This window comes from Diplotaxodon limnothrissa, linkage group LG2 (assembly GCF_057381915.1).
Source record: "Diplotaxodon limnothrissa isolate DT_005_m linkage group LG2, D_limnothrissa_male_GT1.1, whole genome shotgun sequence".
Lineage (NCBI taxonomy): Eukaryota > Metazoa > Chordata > Actinopteri > Cichliformes > Cichlidae > Diplotaxodon > Diplotaxodon limnothrissa.
In genome coordinates this window covers 36,732,042-36,746,924 of record NC_140597.1, presented here as the reverse complement: position 1 = coordinate 36,746,924, position 14,883 = coordinate 36,732,042, and the positions used below count along the sequence as shown (strand labels likewise).

General features: G+C 37.7%; 1 protein-coding gene across 2 annotated transcripts; it reads left to right on the top strand.

Annotated features, from left to right (window-relative positions):
- Positions 1 to 2,004: 2,004 nt before the first annotated feature.
- tm9sf5 (transmembrane 9 superfamily protein member 5) lies at positions 2,005 to 14,123 on the top strand. 2 transcript variants are annotated; one of them, XM_085372847.1, is made up of 18 exons: positions 2,005 to 2,302; positions 3,453 to 3,520; positions 3,627 to 3,720; positions 3,816 to 3,946; positions 4,121 to 4,250; positions 7,482 to 7,609; positions 7,764 to 7,878; positions 7,995 to 8,074; positions 8,180 to 8,285; positions 8,804 to 8,851; positions 9,201 to 9,333; positions 9,576 to 9,695; positions 9,803 to 9,860; positions 10,012 to 10,171; positions 10,253 to 10,404; positions 10,490 to 10,601; positions 10,705 to 10,876; positions 13,117 to 14,123. In XM_085372847.1, the coding sequence occupies exons 1-18, from the start codon at positions 2,162 to 2,164 to the stop codon at positions 13,182 to 13,184; spliced, it is 2,016 nt and encodes a 671-aa protein (XP_085228973.1). In that variant the 5' UTR covers positions 2,005 to 2,161; the 3' UTR covers positions 13,185 to 14,123. The 2 variants fall into 2 exon arrangements, with proteins under 2 accessions (XP_085228973.1, XP_085228979.1); XM_085372853.1 differs by lacking the exon at positions 8,804 to 8,851.
- The last annotated feature ends 760 nt before the right edge of the window (positions 14,124 to 14,883 follow it).

The following is a 14,883-nucleotide window of genomic DNA, read 5'->3' as shown; positions in this document are numbered from 1 at the left end:
GGGCAAACTCCTCAAGATGGGTGGTGGCCATTTAGAAGTCGGCCATCTTGGATACAACTTTTGTTTTTTCAATAGGAAGAGGGCCATGTGACACATCAAACTTATTGGTAATGTCACAAGAAAAACAATGGTGTGCTTGGTTTCAACGTAACTTTATTCTTTCATGAGTTATTTACAAGTTTCTGACCACTTATAAAATGTGTTCAATGTGCTGCCCATTGTGTTGCATTGTCAGTGCAACCCTCTTCTCCCACTCTTCACACACTGATAGCAACACCGCAGGAGAAATGCCAGCACAGGCATCCAGTATCCGTAGTTTCAGGTGCTGCACATCTCGTATCTTCACACCATAGACAATTGCCTTCAGATGACCCCAAAGATAAAAGTCTAAGGGGGTCAGATCGGGAGACCAATCCACTTTCCAGGAAACTGTTCATCTAGGAAAGCTCGGACCTGGCACCCATAATGTGGTGGTGCACCATCTTGCTGGAAAAACGCAGGGAACGTGCCAGCTTCAGTGCATAAAGAGGGAAACACATCATCATGTAGCAATTTCAGATATCTAGTGGCCTTGAGGTTTCCATTGATGAAGAATGGACCCACTATCGTTGTACCCCATATACCACACCAAACCGCTCACTTTTGTTGTTCCAACAGTCTTGGAGGGATCCATCCAATGTGGGTTAGTGTCAGACCAATAGCGGTGGTTTTGTTTGTTAACTTCACCATTCACATAAAAGTTTGCCTGATCACTGAACGAAATCTTCTGCGTGAACTGAGGGCCCTGTTCCAATTTGTTTTGTCCATTCTGCAAATTCTGTGCGCCGATCTGGGTCATCCTCGTTGAGATGCTGCAGTAGCTGGAGTTTGTAAGGGTGCCATTTGTGAGTAGCTAATATCCGCCGAAGGGATGTTCGACTAATGCCACTCTCCAGTGACATGCGGCGAGTGCTACGCTGTGGGCTCTTGCTGAATGAAGCTAGGACAGCCACTGATGTTTCTTCATTAGTGACAGTTTTCTTGCGTCCACATTTTGGCAAATCCAACACTGAACCAGTTTCACGAAACTTAGCACGCAGTTTGCTAACTGTAGCATGGGAGATGGGTGGTCTTGTAGGGTGTCTTGCATTGAAATGACCCGGTTACTGCGTTCACCAGATATCAACACAATTTCGATCCGCTCCTCACGTGTTAACCTCTTCGACATGTCAATGGCTGTGAACAAAGATAAATTTGTAAATAACTCATGAAAGAATAAAGTTACATTGAAACTAAACACCATTGTTTTTCTTGTGACATTACCAATAAGTTTGATGTGTCACATGGCCCTCTTCCTACTGAAAAAACAAAAGTTGTATCCAAAATGGCCAACTTCTAAATGGCCACCACCCATCTTGAGGAGTTTGCCCCCTCACATATACTAATGTGCCACAAACAGGACTTTAATATCACCAACCATTCCCATTTTATTACGGTGTATATGTATGTATCCATATAAATGGCCCACCCTGTAGAATGCATTTGCCCGTTCCGGGTTTAGCTTGCAGTTATTTATACTTTACATTTAAAATGAACCTTTGCTTTCTCGGTATTGTTTCAAACGCATTTTCTCTTGCTGTTGGTTCTCTTATAGCTTACATTATGGATTATAAGTATGTCATTTTCCAACTTTTACGAATGCTTGATTGAAAACAAGGACTGCTATGAGTTATCAATAAGCAACGTCAGTCTTAATTCCACGGTGTCATTGACTTCCGATTTTCTCCTGTTAAATTAAAAGCATAAAAAGCGCATTAACGTATGGAATTGTACTTTTAATTTGTTTTTATTCAAAATAAAGTAACCTAAAACATACCCCTGGCATATATACACCAGTTATTAATTCTTTAAATCTTTAGAGGTAACAGCTTAATTATTATATACATTTATTTTGAGGGTAAAATATTTTAACATCCGGTATACGTCTTGTGACTTCCGCATAGCTTGACAGAGGTGGACGTCAGCGCCGTGCTGGTTGTTCCAGACCGTTCAGCTCAGTTGCTGTTTCTGCAAGCCAGGGACCTAGCATATAGCTCGTCGTTGCTAGCAGCCGTTACGTTTCTTTCGAAGAAGAAACCCCAAGTAGCAAACAAAATCTTCGAAGAACCGTGTCCGCAATAAAATGAGGATGCGGATACATTTTAGTTTTGCGCTTGTGTGTTTGTTAGCCCTATATATCCGTTCATTCTCGGCGTTCTATCTTCCGGGTTTAGCCCCAGTGAGTTTTTGTGATGAAGAATCCAAAGCTGGTGAAGACTGCCAGGTATGGTTGATTCCTACGACTCAAATTGTTATGTAACGTAGTAAATGTGATGATGAATTGGTATTTAGCGTTTTCTATATCAGTCTCCTAATCTTACCTACTCATGCTAGTTGGACAGCCCTCTCCTAGGCCTCGGCTATTGCCTGGAACAGGAGCGTAGGCAAATATTCTGGCGCATTGTTAATTGTTTTTTTTTATTTGCGCTGACTGCTAGTGCCAACTAAATAAAATTCTTTCTGACTGGAATTACTGTTTTTATCAGTCTAGCATGAGACTTAGCACAATCGGGCTGGTTCAATTACTGAATGATAACCTGACGATGTCCAGTTGCGATGAAATAAAAGCCGTTATACACCTGAATTACAGGAAGTACCTGAATGTTTGACCCTCTTAGTCAGAGGGGGCTGGTGGCTCTGTTATGCATTTACAGGCATTTTACAAGCGCAATTTCGGGCAACTAGTGTGTTAAGGAAGGGTGAGTGTAAATCAATACATACATGTACATACATGTGGTTTGAACGCCTTCAACTTGTAGTTTTGTTAGAATAACAGTGCCAATATCCATAGGGATTACAAGGCTTCGGGTATTACTGAATGGAAAAACTTTATAGAAGATTGACGTCCTCCAGTAGAGTCCAGATTCTTTTACAATCAATAATAAGTGGCTTTTAACCTGTTCTGACACCCAGTATTGGTCCAACACATTACATTAAGACAGTTTTTTTTCTCCCACAAATGCTTTGTCATGTACCACAAATTGGTACATATTTATTAAAAACCATGCATGTATTAACTGCCTAACTATTCAGCACTCATAACAAGGACTTTGGTTGTTTTTTGCTCACAAATTGGCTTGTAAGGCAGCTTTGTTAAATTTAAATAAAGAAAAGGAATTAAAGAAGGGTGGCTATGGATTCCCCAGCTCCTCTACTCTGCATATCAGAGTATCCTTGGTCTAGAAACTGGACTCTGAGTTCTCCTCGATGCATCAGTTGGTGTGTGTGGCATAGGCATAGATTAAGTGCGTATGGTGCATGTGTATGATTGGATAAATGAGACTTGTTATAGAAAGCGCTTTGAGTGCTCAAATTCAGTAGAAAGGTGCTATAGAATTACCAATCCACAAGTGTTTCTTTCTTTTTTTTAACAGACAGATATTCAGCTGTTTGTCAATCGCCTAGACTCAGTGGAATCAGTTCTGCCTTATGAGTATGACGTGTAAGTAGCATTTAATGTTTTTTTTTCTCTTAATTGCATTTGACTGGCCTTTTTTGTCTCATTGTGATCCTTTCTATGTGTGTGACAATCTGAAACTTCGTTAAAGGTTTGACTTTTGCAAAGATGTCAAAGAATTAAGGCCTTCTGAGAACCTTGGACAGGTACTGTTTGGTGAACGAATTGAGTCTTCACCATACAAGGTGGGTGTTATCAGGAACAGTGTGAATTAACTCTTGTTTGTTTACTATATCCTGTTGATGTAACATGACCCTGATCTTCTTTTTTTTTTCCCCAGTTTAAATTTAATAAAGGTTTTAAATGCAAGCTGGTGTGCTCCACAAAAACCTACAAGCAAGGAAATAAGGATGATATAGCTAAACTGGACTTTATTAAAATGGGAATGCAGCTGAACTATCAGCACCACTGGTTAGTAGTAGTACCACACTGTAGTACCACGCTTTCTTTTTTGTGTATGCTTTGTGTTTTGCAGTACTTGCTTGTACAATGGATGAAAATGTTAATAAACTGTATGCATCAAGGTTGAAGTTAACCCCATTTTTTTTCTTCTTTTTTCTTTCTTTCTTCTTTTTTCTTTTACAGGATCATTGACAACATGCCAGTTACTTGGTGCTATGATGTGGAAGATGGTCAGAAGTACTGCAATCCAGGTTTCCCCATTGGCTGCCTTGTTGCAGGAGATGGCAGGGCTAAGGATGCATGTGTGATCAATGTGAGTTTCTGGCTTTAAATAATTGTGATGTGGATACAGAACATATCACTGGACAAAAACAAGAAGGAATGTAAATTATGGTTATTATCAGTAAAGGAATGTAAGCAAAGGTGTGAAAGAACATTTATAATGTAACACACACAACACCCAGTCTATCTTACCTTCTGTCAATCAGCCACTTCATTGATTTGAGCTTCACTCAGACTTACTGGCAACACGAATGGGCGGTAAGGTGCTCATTTTGACAGCAAGTGTTGATTTAGTTTTAGTCACAGACTTTTGACTAAAAATTTATTTTGTTTTTGTCATTCTTTTAGTTTGAGTCTAGTTTTAGTTGGTTAAATATCATAAGATTATAATAGACTAAATCTAAAATTTATTCATTTGGCTAAATAATAAAGTTTAAAAGTTTGTGTTTTTACTGGTGAGTTGCACCACATGGTTTACAAAATGTCTTGTTTTCCTTGACATTGAATGCAACATGTGTCCATATATCTACTCTTCTCCCAAGTGTTGCCATTTTGTTGCATTTTCATGAGAAACATTGAGCAGTTGTAGCAGTTGAGTAGTTGTACTACTACTATTTTGTTTTTGTGTCAATACACTTCAACATAGTTTTTGTCCTTGTGCATTAGTTTTTATTTAGTTATTGTGTTGTTTTAATCAGGAAACAAAAAAAAAGCCGCTGACAAAAGACAAAAGGGACTCAGATGCTGTTCTGGTTGACTGAATATTTAAGTAAGAAAAGACTTGTTTCACTCAGCACTTATCAGAGAAGTTGTCTTGACCTTTATTCACCTTCCACAAAAGAAGACTAACCAGCTCTGTTTGATTAGCAGGACTTGTAACAGAGAGAAAGAATGACATCCTATGAGTATTAGGTTAGGTATTGTTATTTGGCACCAGTTTACATGTCAAAGTATCCTTAGGCAAACCCTAAGTTGCTTGCGTCCATTGGAGTGTGTATGTGTGTAAATTAGTGCTGTCAGGGTTAATCTTGTTAAAATGACATTAATGCGGCAAATCTCCGTTAGCAAGTTACCGCGGATCACTCCAGGGTTCGTATGGGTGCTTGAAATACTTGAATTCTAATGTTGTCTTTTCAAGGTTTGAAAAGTGCTTGAATTTCAGATGTGGTGCTTAAAAGTACTTGAAAGTGTAACTGTACTTTTAAGCACCACAAACAACTATCTGATTGAATAGTTTTCTTATCAGATAGAGAAATGAAATGAGTCGCAAAATGTAAAAGCAAAATTTCCCCGCCTGGGCTGCCTTGCGCCTCTGTCTGTTTCAACGTGTAACCCCGCCCCTCCCTCGGCCAGTCGGGGATGAGTGCGCTAACATACTGTAGGTTGCTGTTTTAATGTGTTTGATGGAAAACGACAAGAGCGGAGTTTGCGCTCTCCAGTCGCATGATAGGTGAGTCCTATCAAACTCGCTGGAGAAATGATTTAAATATACTGAGTGTGATGCAGTATGGCAGCACTATTATATAAAATGCTGTGAACTTAGCTAACATTACTTAGCAGTGATATTAGTTAATTTACTCGAATGAAAGCTTTAAACATTAGCCTGATACATAACTAGCCAACTTAAGGCTTTCTGATTAACCCTCTGGGGTTGACGGACCCAGAGTCTCCATTTCAACTTGGGTCAAACATGCGGACTTCAAACTATATACCAGTTTTTAAATTGTGTTGATAGGCCACGTAAAACCGATGTTTTTTGTTTTTAATAAAACAGTGGCGTTTACTCTGGGAAGAAACGGTAAAAACTGTGTTTTCTAAGGAGAGCGCAAGCAAACACGCTTTGCTTGTGAGTGAGAAAAGAAAAAACACTCCTATTGGTGGAAAAATGTACCATGTCGACCAATCAAAAAAATTATATGGCAACATGTGGCATCTGGTTGTTTGGGAAGAGGGGGAAGTTTTAGGAGTGAGCGAAAGAGAGAGAGCGAGAGAGTTTTGATACATGAGAAATTTGTGACGTTTACAGTGTTTGGAGTCTCAAGTTAGTGTGTTGTCTTGTGTAGTTAGTGTGTAGTGTAGTCATTGTTTTGTGTGTCAGTTCTACTAGTGAATTTCACAGTTGCTGCAAAAAAGCCACCAAAGGCAGATTGCAGTGTAAACGCTGAGTGACACACCTGCTGTCAGACCTGCAGGTTTATCCCTGTGCTGTTCTCATCTGTGTTATAGTGACACAAACTTTTTTTGGAGCTGCATAAATAATTTTTGTGCCTTCTTATTTGATGCAGAACAACTGATTGTTCTGTAAATAGTTTTAAATGGTTATATAAAAAACGTCTGAGCCTTGGCTGCATTTTTAGGTAAATAGTACCATATAACTTTGTTGTTTGCAAAACTTGTGCGTATTTTTAAAAATGTACAATTTCTATTTGCATTTCAAGTTATGAAAATCATTTGTTAAACATGTGTGTGGTTTTTACAGTCAAAAATATCACTTTCTACTTGTATTTTAAATTTTGTCTGAATTTATATAAATTGTGCTGATGCAGTTTGTCAAAATGAGAAAATAACAGATTGGCAAGATAAACAGTTTTTAAAGGTGAAATATAGAGGCCAAATCAAAAGTAGTCAAAAACGGCCAATTATACCCTGGACACCAGCTTTTTTGAGTATTTGAAATAATGGTAAAATGAGGGACCGATCCATATGGTCACAAAGAATAGCCACTTGTTTCTGTGCTACCAAAGTTCCCCGGCTTTCATTCAAAATGTGTTTATCGTCAGCACCTACACATTAAACTACTTAAACATTATAAATGTCTTCAAGCTCACACTGAGGCCTGTGGGGCACAATCAGCCACTGAGACAGTACACACATTTATATGTGTATTTGCATACGAATATTTCATACTTTAAGGCTGCCTGTTTATTTAAGGGAGATACAAAATACATTGGGATTGTACATAATAATATCACAGATGATAAATTCAATAGATTTTAAGTAGATGCTTGTGCATTCTTAAAGTCTTATGTTGAATTGAACTATGTGATGTGCTGGAAAAGCTTGAAAAGGGACCTTGAAGGTTTATAAAAAGTGCTTGAATTTGACCCTGAAAAAGGCGTATGAACCCTGTCACTCCGTGCGTTCGTCTTTGTAATTGTTAATTTAAGAAAATTACATTTATATTTAATATTAATAAAAAATAATTAATTTGATACATTTGCAGTTATGATCATAATCATATTTATAATCCTATTTATTTCAGTCTGAGTTCAACAAGAAGAACACATTTTACGTCTTCAATCATGTGGACATCAAGATCAAGTACCACAGCGGCAAACAAGAGGGATGGACAGGAGCTCGACTGGTTGCTGCAACTCTGGAGCCAAAGAGGTAAAGCTGCGTTTGTAGTAGATGTGATAGCACCGAATTTTGAGCTAGTCTACATTGACGTTGCAGCTGAATGACAACAAAACCAACCACACTATGTCATGAATGACATTCAGTATTAATCTGACATGATGCTGTTTTGTTTTGTACACAACAGTATCAAACATACAGATGAGAAAAACCTAAATTGTGATGGAGGCAACCCAATGGAGGTCCCTGCAGAGTTTAATGGTGATGTGTCAATTATTTACACCTACGCTGTGACATTTGAGGTAGGCCTCCTAACTTTAATACTGATTACATGTAACTAATATATACAGATTTCTTTGCAACTATGAGTGGGGGAAAAAAAGAAAACTAAAATTGTGATTTAATTTCCCCCCAACAGGAAGACAATACTATCAAATGGGCATCTAGGTGGGACTACATCCTGGTCTCCATGCCTCACACCAACATCCAGTGGTTTAGGTCTGAAGATGTGTTTTACATTGTTTACCCAAAAATATTTCTCTCAGACTCTCCTGCTCGTGATGCCTGTTTGCTAACGTGGGGTATATCTTGTTGTTTTTCCAGTATCATGAACTCCTTGGTCATTGTGCTGTTCCTGTCTGGAATGGTTGCCATGATCATGCTGAGAACTCTGCACAAGGACATTGCCAGATACAACCAGGTGGACCAGGTAAAGACACTAAAGTCTCTGTCTTATTGGTGCAGCATATATGTGAGCTGCAGTTGTTAGTATTAACCTCAAAGAGACCAGATGTTATTTTATTAGGTAATTTAACTATAATCAGTTCTTGTTTTAAAGTAAAAAGTAAACTATATTAAGTGAGAATGAAACTTTAGCAATATCAATGAAAACTTTGTCTTTCTAAGGCAACAGCCTGCTCTAAGGAGCAGCTTTGTTTCTATCTTGGTGTCTGTGCGCTGTTGTGTATATTCTACTCCACAATTTTATTAGCATTTATAAGGTTACTTAATGGTTGTGGTTCTAGTTCATAATGAAATATTTACATTTTATCTAAAACATTTAAGTGACGAGCATTAGACTCTGAAATCTTATGGCTAGTAGTAACACGGTGCCTACAAATCATCTTCATCAAAGTTATATGGCTAATAATTAATTCTGAAATGTAAGCTACCACTCAGTCTAATAAGATAAATCCAGAATTATAAATATTTTGTTACATTTCACAGGGAGACTTGATAAAGGTTCCATCGACCAAGGAAAAATCTACTCTATATGTAAGCTTGTCGAGATCTGTTTTAAACAAAACATTTAGGGTGCTGGGTGTGTGTCATTGCAGAAACATTCGACCAAAATATAAAATGTGGTGTGGGAACTGTACGTTAAAACTTCTATAAAATGCAGGTTTAAAGAAATAGGCAAATAATTTAGAATTTACTGCGCTTTTTTTCCTTCTACACCTCATTTTAAAGCTTTTGGTAAAAACCTTCTTAATCTTTACCTCTTTCACTTTTTTTTTCAGTATTTAGTAGTTGGTAAATCTTAAGCTTTTTATCATTTAAGTTCATTTAAATGAAGTATCAAATACCTAATTAATTGTATATTTTTGCATATTGACCTTCCCAGGAGGATGCACAGGAGGAATCTGGTTGGAAGCAGGTGCATGGGGATGTTTTCCGTCCCCCTAGGAAAGGGATGTTGCTGTCTGTTTTCCTTGGACAGGGAACGCAGATCTTCATCATGACTTTCATTACTCTCTGTAAGGACTATTTCACATTTCACCCTAAATATCCTTAACAAAGACCCCATCAACATATATTTACCTTTAAGCATCCAGCAATAATAATCATAACAAAGACTCTGTCAAGCCAAAGTTGGATTGTAGAGTCTAAAGTAATGGGGCAGCTGATAGAAGTGAAGTTTTCTGATACTTTTGCATTTCAATTACAATTGTGATTCTATGTATGGATGACTGCACTGATGAATGTTTGTTTACTGTAGTCCTCGCCTGTCTGGGTTTCCTGTCACCGGCCAACAGAGGGGCTCTCATGACTTGTGCAGTGGTACTCTGGGTTCTCCTGGGTACACCTGCTGGTTATGTGTCAGCACGTCTTTACAAAAGTAAGAGTCCAGTGATGACTTTCAATCATTAGAGTCCATATATACAGGATAACAAAACTTTGTGATTCTTACCATGAAATTCTCATTCTTTTTTCTTTTCTTTTCAGCTTTCGGAGGTGAAAAGTGGAAGACAAACGTATTGCTAACTGCACTCTTGTGCCCAGGGTATGTTTACTCTTATTTGTTTATCTGCTACTCATTAGTCTCAGTCGCACTTCAGCTCTGTCCTTGAGTGTTGCGGTTAATCTCCTTTTATTTACCTTGTGAACTGCTATTATTCCTCTCATGTGTATCTTTGTCCACTTCCCCTCCCTAGAATTGTATTTGCAGACTTCTTCTTGATGAATCTGATCCTATGGGGGGAGGGCTCCTCAGCTGCAATCCCCTTTGGTACTCTGGTTGCCATTTTGGCCCTGTGGTTTGGAATCTCTGTACCCCTCACCTTTGTTGGTGCCTACTTTGGATTCAAGAAACCAGTGAGTTAACCTGCTTAATTATTCTTATGCAATCAGTTAAAACTGATTGGTAACTAAATGTGTCAATTTGCTTCTGTGCAGGCAATTGAGCAACCAGTGCGAACAAACCAAATCCCCCGTCAAATACCTGAGCAGTCCTTCTTCACCAAACCCATCCCTGGTATAGTGATGGGTGGCATCCTCCCCTTTGGCTGCATCTTCATTCAGCTTTTCTTCATTCTCAACAGCATTTGGTACAAAAACAGGAATTCTCTCTCCGGATTTTGCTTTTGTGCCACAATTTTCCATATATTCATTAATATGTTGTGTTTGTTTCAGGTCTCATCAGATGTACTACATGTTTGGATTCCTGTTCCTGGTTTTCATCATTCTGCTCATCACCTGCTCTGAGGCAACAATTCTGCTCTGCTACTTCCACCTTTGTGCTGAGGTACCTGAATTTTGTGTGTCCCCCAGGTTCTGACTTTAGTTGACGTGTCATTATTACATTATTACTGAATTCTAACAAGTCATTCTTTGTCCTATGTGTTAAGGACTACCACTGGTGGTGGCGATCCTTCCTGACCAGTGGCTTTACAGCAGTCTATCTGTTTATCTATGCTGTACACTACTTCTTCTCAAAGCTGCAAATCATTGGAATGGCCAGTACTATACTCTACTTTGGATACACGATGATTATGGTCCTGATCTTCTTCCTCTTCACAGGTGTGGTCTTTACTTTTTGAAAATGAGCTCTTTTAGGAGCTACTGTTAGTATCTAGTTACCTTGGCATATAGATGATTTTAAAATAAAGGGCTCGCATAATGCTCCAAATACTATGGCCACTGAAGGGGAAAACAGTTGTGTTTACAATGTTTAACTGAGACTTGAAAAACGAACACAATGTCTTTACTTGGTTCATTAGATTCCTCTATGTCAGTGGGTTAATTACTTTAAGCACTTGCACCCTGTTAAAATGCTTTAGCTTAACTTGCAGAAATACAGCCTTTTGTCATATCCAAATTGTCAGGAAAAACTACTACTGGCTGTAAAAGGCTGATAGGATATTGTTGTCATTTTCCCGGGTGGACAGTGTGGACACATGAATTTGTGAAGAGGATAACTCAGCTAGATGACATGGGATTTTATAATTCTATGGGTGCATCGACAATAAATCTTGGACTAATTTAAGTCTCAGTAACCTCAATACAAAGTCTTATCACACTGCAGCTTGTAGTCAGGACTTAATTACAGAGAGAGTTTAGATACTGCTGCACATATGTTAATTGCACTGAACATCCTTTTTCTAAAAAAAAAAAAAAAAAAAGCTTATCTGATCTTTATTTCTGACGAATGAAAAAGCTCTGAGAGCTAATCGCACGTCTTTGGTGGAAAGAGGTGTGTCATTTATACATGCGAAGTTCAATGTTTGTTCTCTGGGTCAGAGATTACAATTTGCATCAGTCACCTGTAAAAGGAGGATTCAACATCCTGTTCATATAATATTTATTCCAGGCAGCTGTACTACTACTGTGCAACCTTTGTTTACTTGTCATATATTGAGTGTCGGCTTCTTTCCTTTTATTGTTACTGGCTGTAGAGAAGCACAGTGTTAAATCCTGTTAAATAACAGTTATTTGCAATGGCCCAATCAGAATAATTTTATTTTTAGTCTCTCTGAAGTGTAATGAAAATCAGAGACTGGGAGGAGTCCCTCTTGGTCAGATCTAGTTTTGCAGATTTATTTGGGTCAGTTTTTGTCTCTATGGTTTTCCAGTTTGACAAGATGGAGCCCACTTTTCTCAGGGGGTTTCTTTTATTTTTGTTCTTTTGTTATGCAGATCAAGACCACATTCATGCATTGTCATGGATTGTGATACATTTGTCCACACTCACTGACCTTCTTTGTTAATATAGTTTTCTCTACTCTGGGCTTGTCTAGTTCTATTTAGGGTTTACACAATTTATGTACCGAACCCATGATCACACTGCTAAGATAAATAGAACATTTTTAAGACTTCACATAAAGATTGACGTATGTTGATATAGTAGTAAGTCTTTGATGTCATCAAATTTTCTTGCGCTTTAACTGAAATCAAAGTAAGAGTGTGTGTAGAAAGAGGAACATATTAAATACTAGATAACCAGGAAATACACGCCTAGTCTGTTGGCTGCCTAAAGATATCCGGCTCGCCATGTGTCGAATGATGACATAGTTTTCTGGTGTTATACTGTCAGTCGGTCAGATAAAAGTAAGACTGCAGCTTTGCTTGTCACTGCAACACTGTTTGACAATGTTTTAAGGCAGAGCTGTAAGTCCCAAGGGGATAAGATGTCAAGATTATCACCAAGAAGTAATCCAAGGATTCAAGGGGAAAAACAGTTTCCCTCCTTACTTCCAGTTTTGATCCAAATAATGCTAATCCCTACTATATCCCTTTTTAAAAACTTTTTATTTTCTTGTCTGGCTTTCACCTCATCCCAACTTTGATCTCTGCTTAATTCGGGATTGGACTGCGTGGCCCTCATTGAGTAGTCAGATAGGACTTTTATACCCAGTTGATGTGGGATTTTTACCAGTCTGCCTTATCAGCATTTCAGAGCTCATGCAAATATGCTCTTTCGTTGACAAAATTAAGCACTGATGCTGGTTTTGCATTGGAAATTGCAGACCCAATACTGAAAATCTCTTATTTTCTGCCTTTTAGTGGATGAAATTTGTTGGGCAGTGACACCAACTGGCTGTCTTGTATGCATTTTTGCATTTGCTAAAATCTTCTAAAAATATTGTTGTCTTTCACTGACTTTGTATTTTATTCATGATGAATGATGCAAGAATTGTAGTTATAGAGGCGGGTAACTATTTATTATTTATTATATTTAAGTTACTATTACAATTGCACCATTGTCTACAGATGGTCTCTGTATAACACTTTGTTCATTCTAACCTGTCTTTTATTCTCAGGTACAATTGGCTTCTTCGCCTGCTTCTGGTTTGTAAATAAGATCTACAGCGTGGTCAAAGTGGACTGACTGAAGAACTCTGTGAAAGGACTAACTCCTAGATGCGACAGCACTGGCCTCCCCAATGCTGGTTTTGTGACAAAGGCCTGAGGTCTGATTCGACCTGAACTGAAAAACCATCACTTATCATAGAAAACCCCCCTGATGAGCAGAGCCCGTCCTCTTTTTGTGCTTTAAACCTCTGTTGCTATTTTCTTTTTAAAAATATATATAATTTCGCATTTACTGTTGACTTGTAATAATTTGAATGGCGCCTTGAAAATCAGCCTGGGTTCCAATGATCTAGCTGTCATAGTGAGCAATGTGTGTGTGGGAATGTTTTTACTTTAATTTTCTAAGGAAGGTAAAATGTTATGTATTTATCTGTTCTATTCCCTTACGGCTAAAATTCTTTTTTTTTTTCTTTACCTGTACTTTAATGATTAAAAAAATGTGTGTACATATACTGTATAGAGAGTGAGGGAGAGAATGCAAGTTAAAGATTGTCACCATTATGGAACCTTCTTTGGGAGTTATATTTTTCTTTTCTTTCTTTTCTCTGGTTTGTTTTAAAAGTAAAAATATCAGCCTGTATTGTAGTTTAGAAATTATATAAAACACTCACAGTGCTATGATACATGTTCATCTTCTTGGAGTTTGAGTTTGTATAAATCAGAGGGTACTCTTGGTTACGACGCACATCTGTATCATAGAGCTATGTGCTGCAGTGTGTTGCATATTAGGCTCCCGATTTGTTTCTCAACAGTAGACATGGTCACCTAGTTAATCATAAAGTAGTCCATGACTTTACTGGTCAGGTGCATTATGCACTTTCGAGATGTACCTCTTTAGATTTTAATAGGTGGTTTGCTGAACTGTTAACTACATAAAAACACTGCTGCTTTTTGCTTCAAGCAGTGTGGCACCATCACCCAAGGTGATAACATTTTACAAATAAACGCAGTGAATTCCAAACCAAGGTCACGCTTTTCTCTTTTAGCCTTTAGAACACCTAAAACAATTCCTACCACAAACAGTGTTTCTTACTATTTGTGTATTGATATAAGTCTAGTAATATTTATCGTTCAGCTGATTCGTTTTCTTGGCTGGAGCAAAATCAAAAGGCAAAATAATGTGCTTGGGGGAACGCTGTAAAAGAGATAATTATTGATGCAGTGCAATGTGCTACTCTTAGCCCTGCCCTAGCTCCTCAGTCACAGATAGTGATTGAATATTTTATAAAAAAAAATCTAATCATAAATTTCTTATTTTAAAACAAAATATTGTGCAAAACATATAACCTCAAATTGTGAAACATGTACTTAAGTAAGGGTTTAAAAATTGAACACTTCTTAAGTCCAACAAGGTTTGTAGATTTAGTCTTAAATTCTGTTATTAACCCACTCAAAAGTCAGCAGATTATAAAGAGATCCAGGAAGGAATGCAAATAGCTCAATGTGCTTTTTAAGATCCTTCTCAAACCTAAAGCCAGCCTGATACTCAAGCATTTTTTGGTATGTTGCATGTAAAGTCATGCTTTTGTACGCATTACATATAATGTACTTTTATTAAACAACAGACAATGTTTGATGTTAAATAATGAAAATGAAAATATTACAAAAGCACAATAGAAATCACAAAAATATGCACTTTTCAAAGGCTATTAAACATTTTATCTTATATTTTAGTATACTTAAACACACACTGTCCTTTACAGAGCCTCTAACAA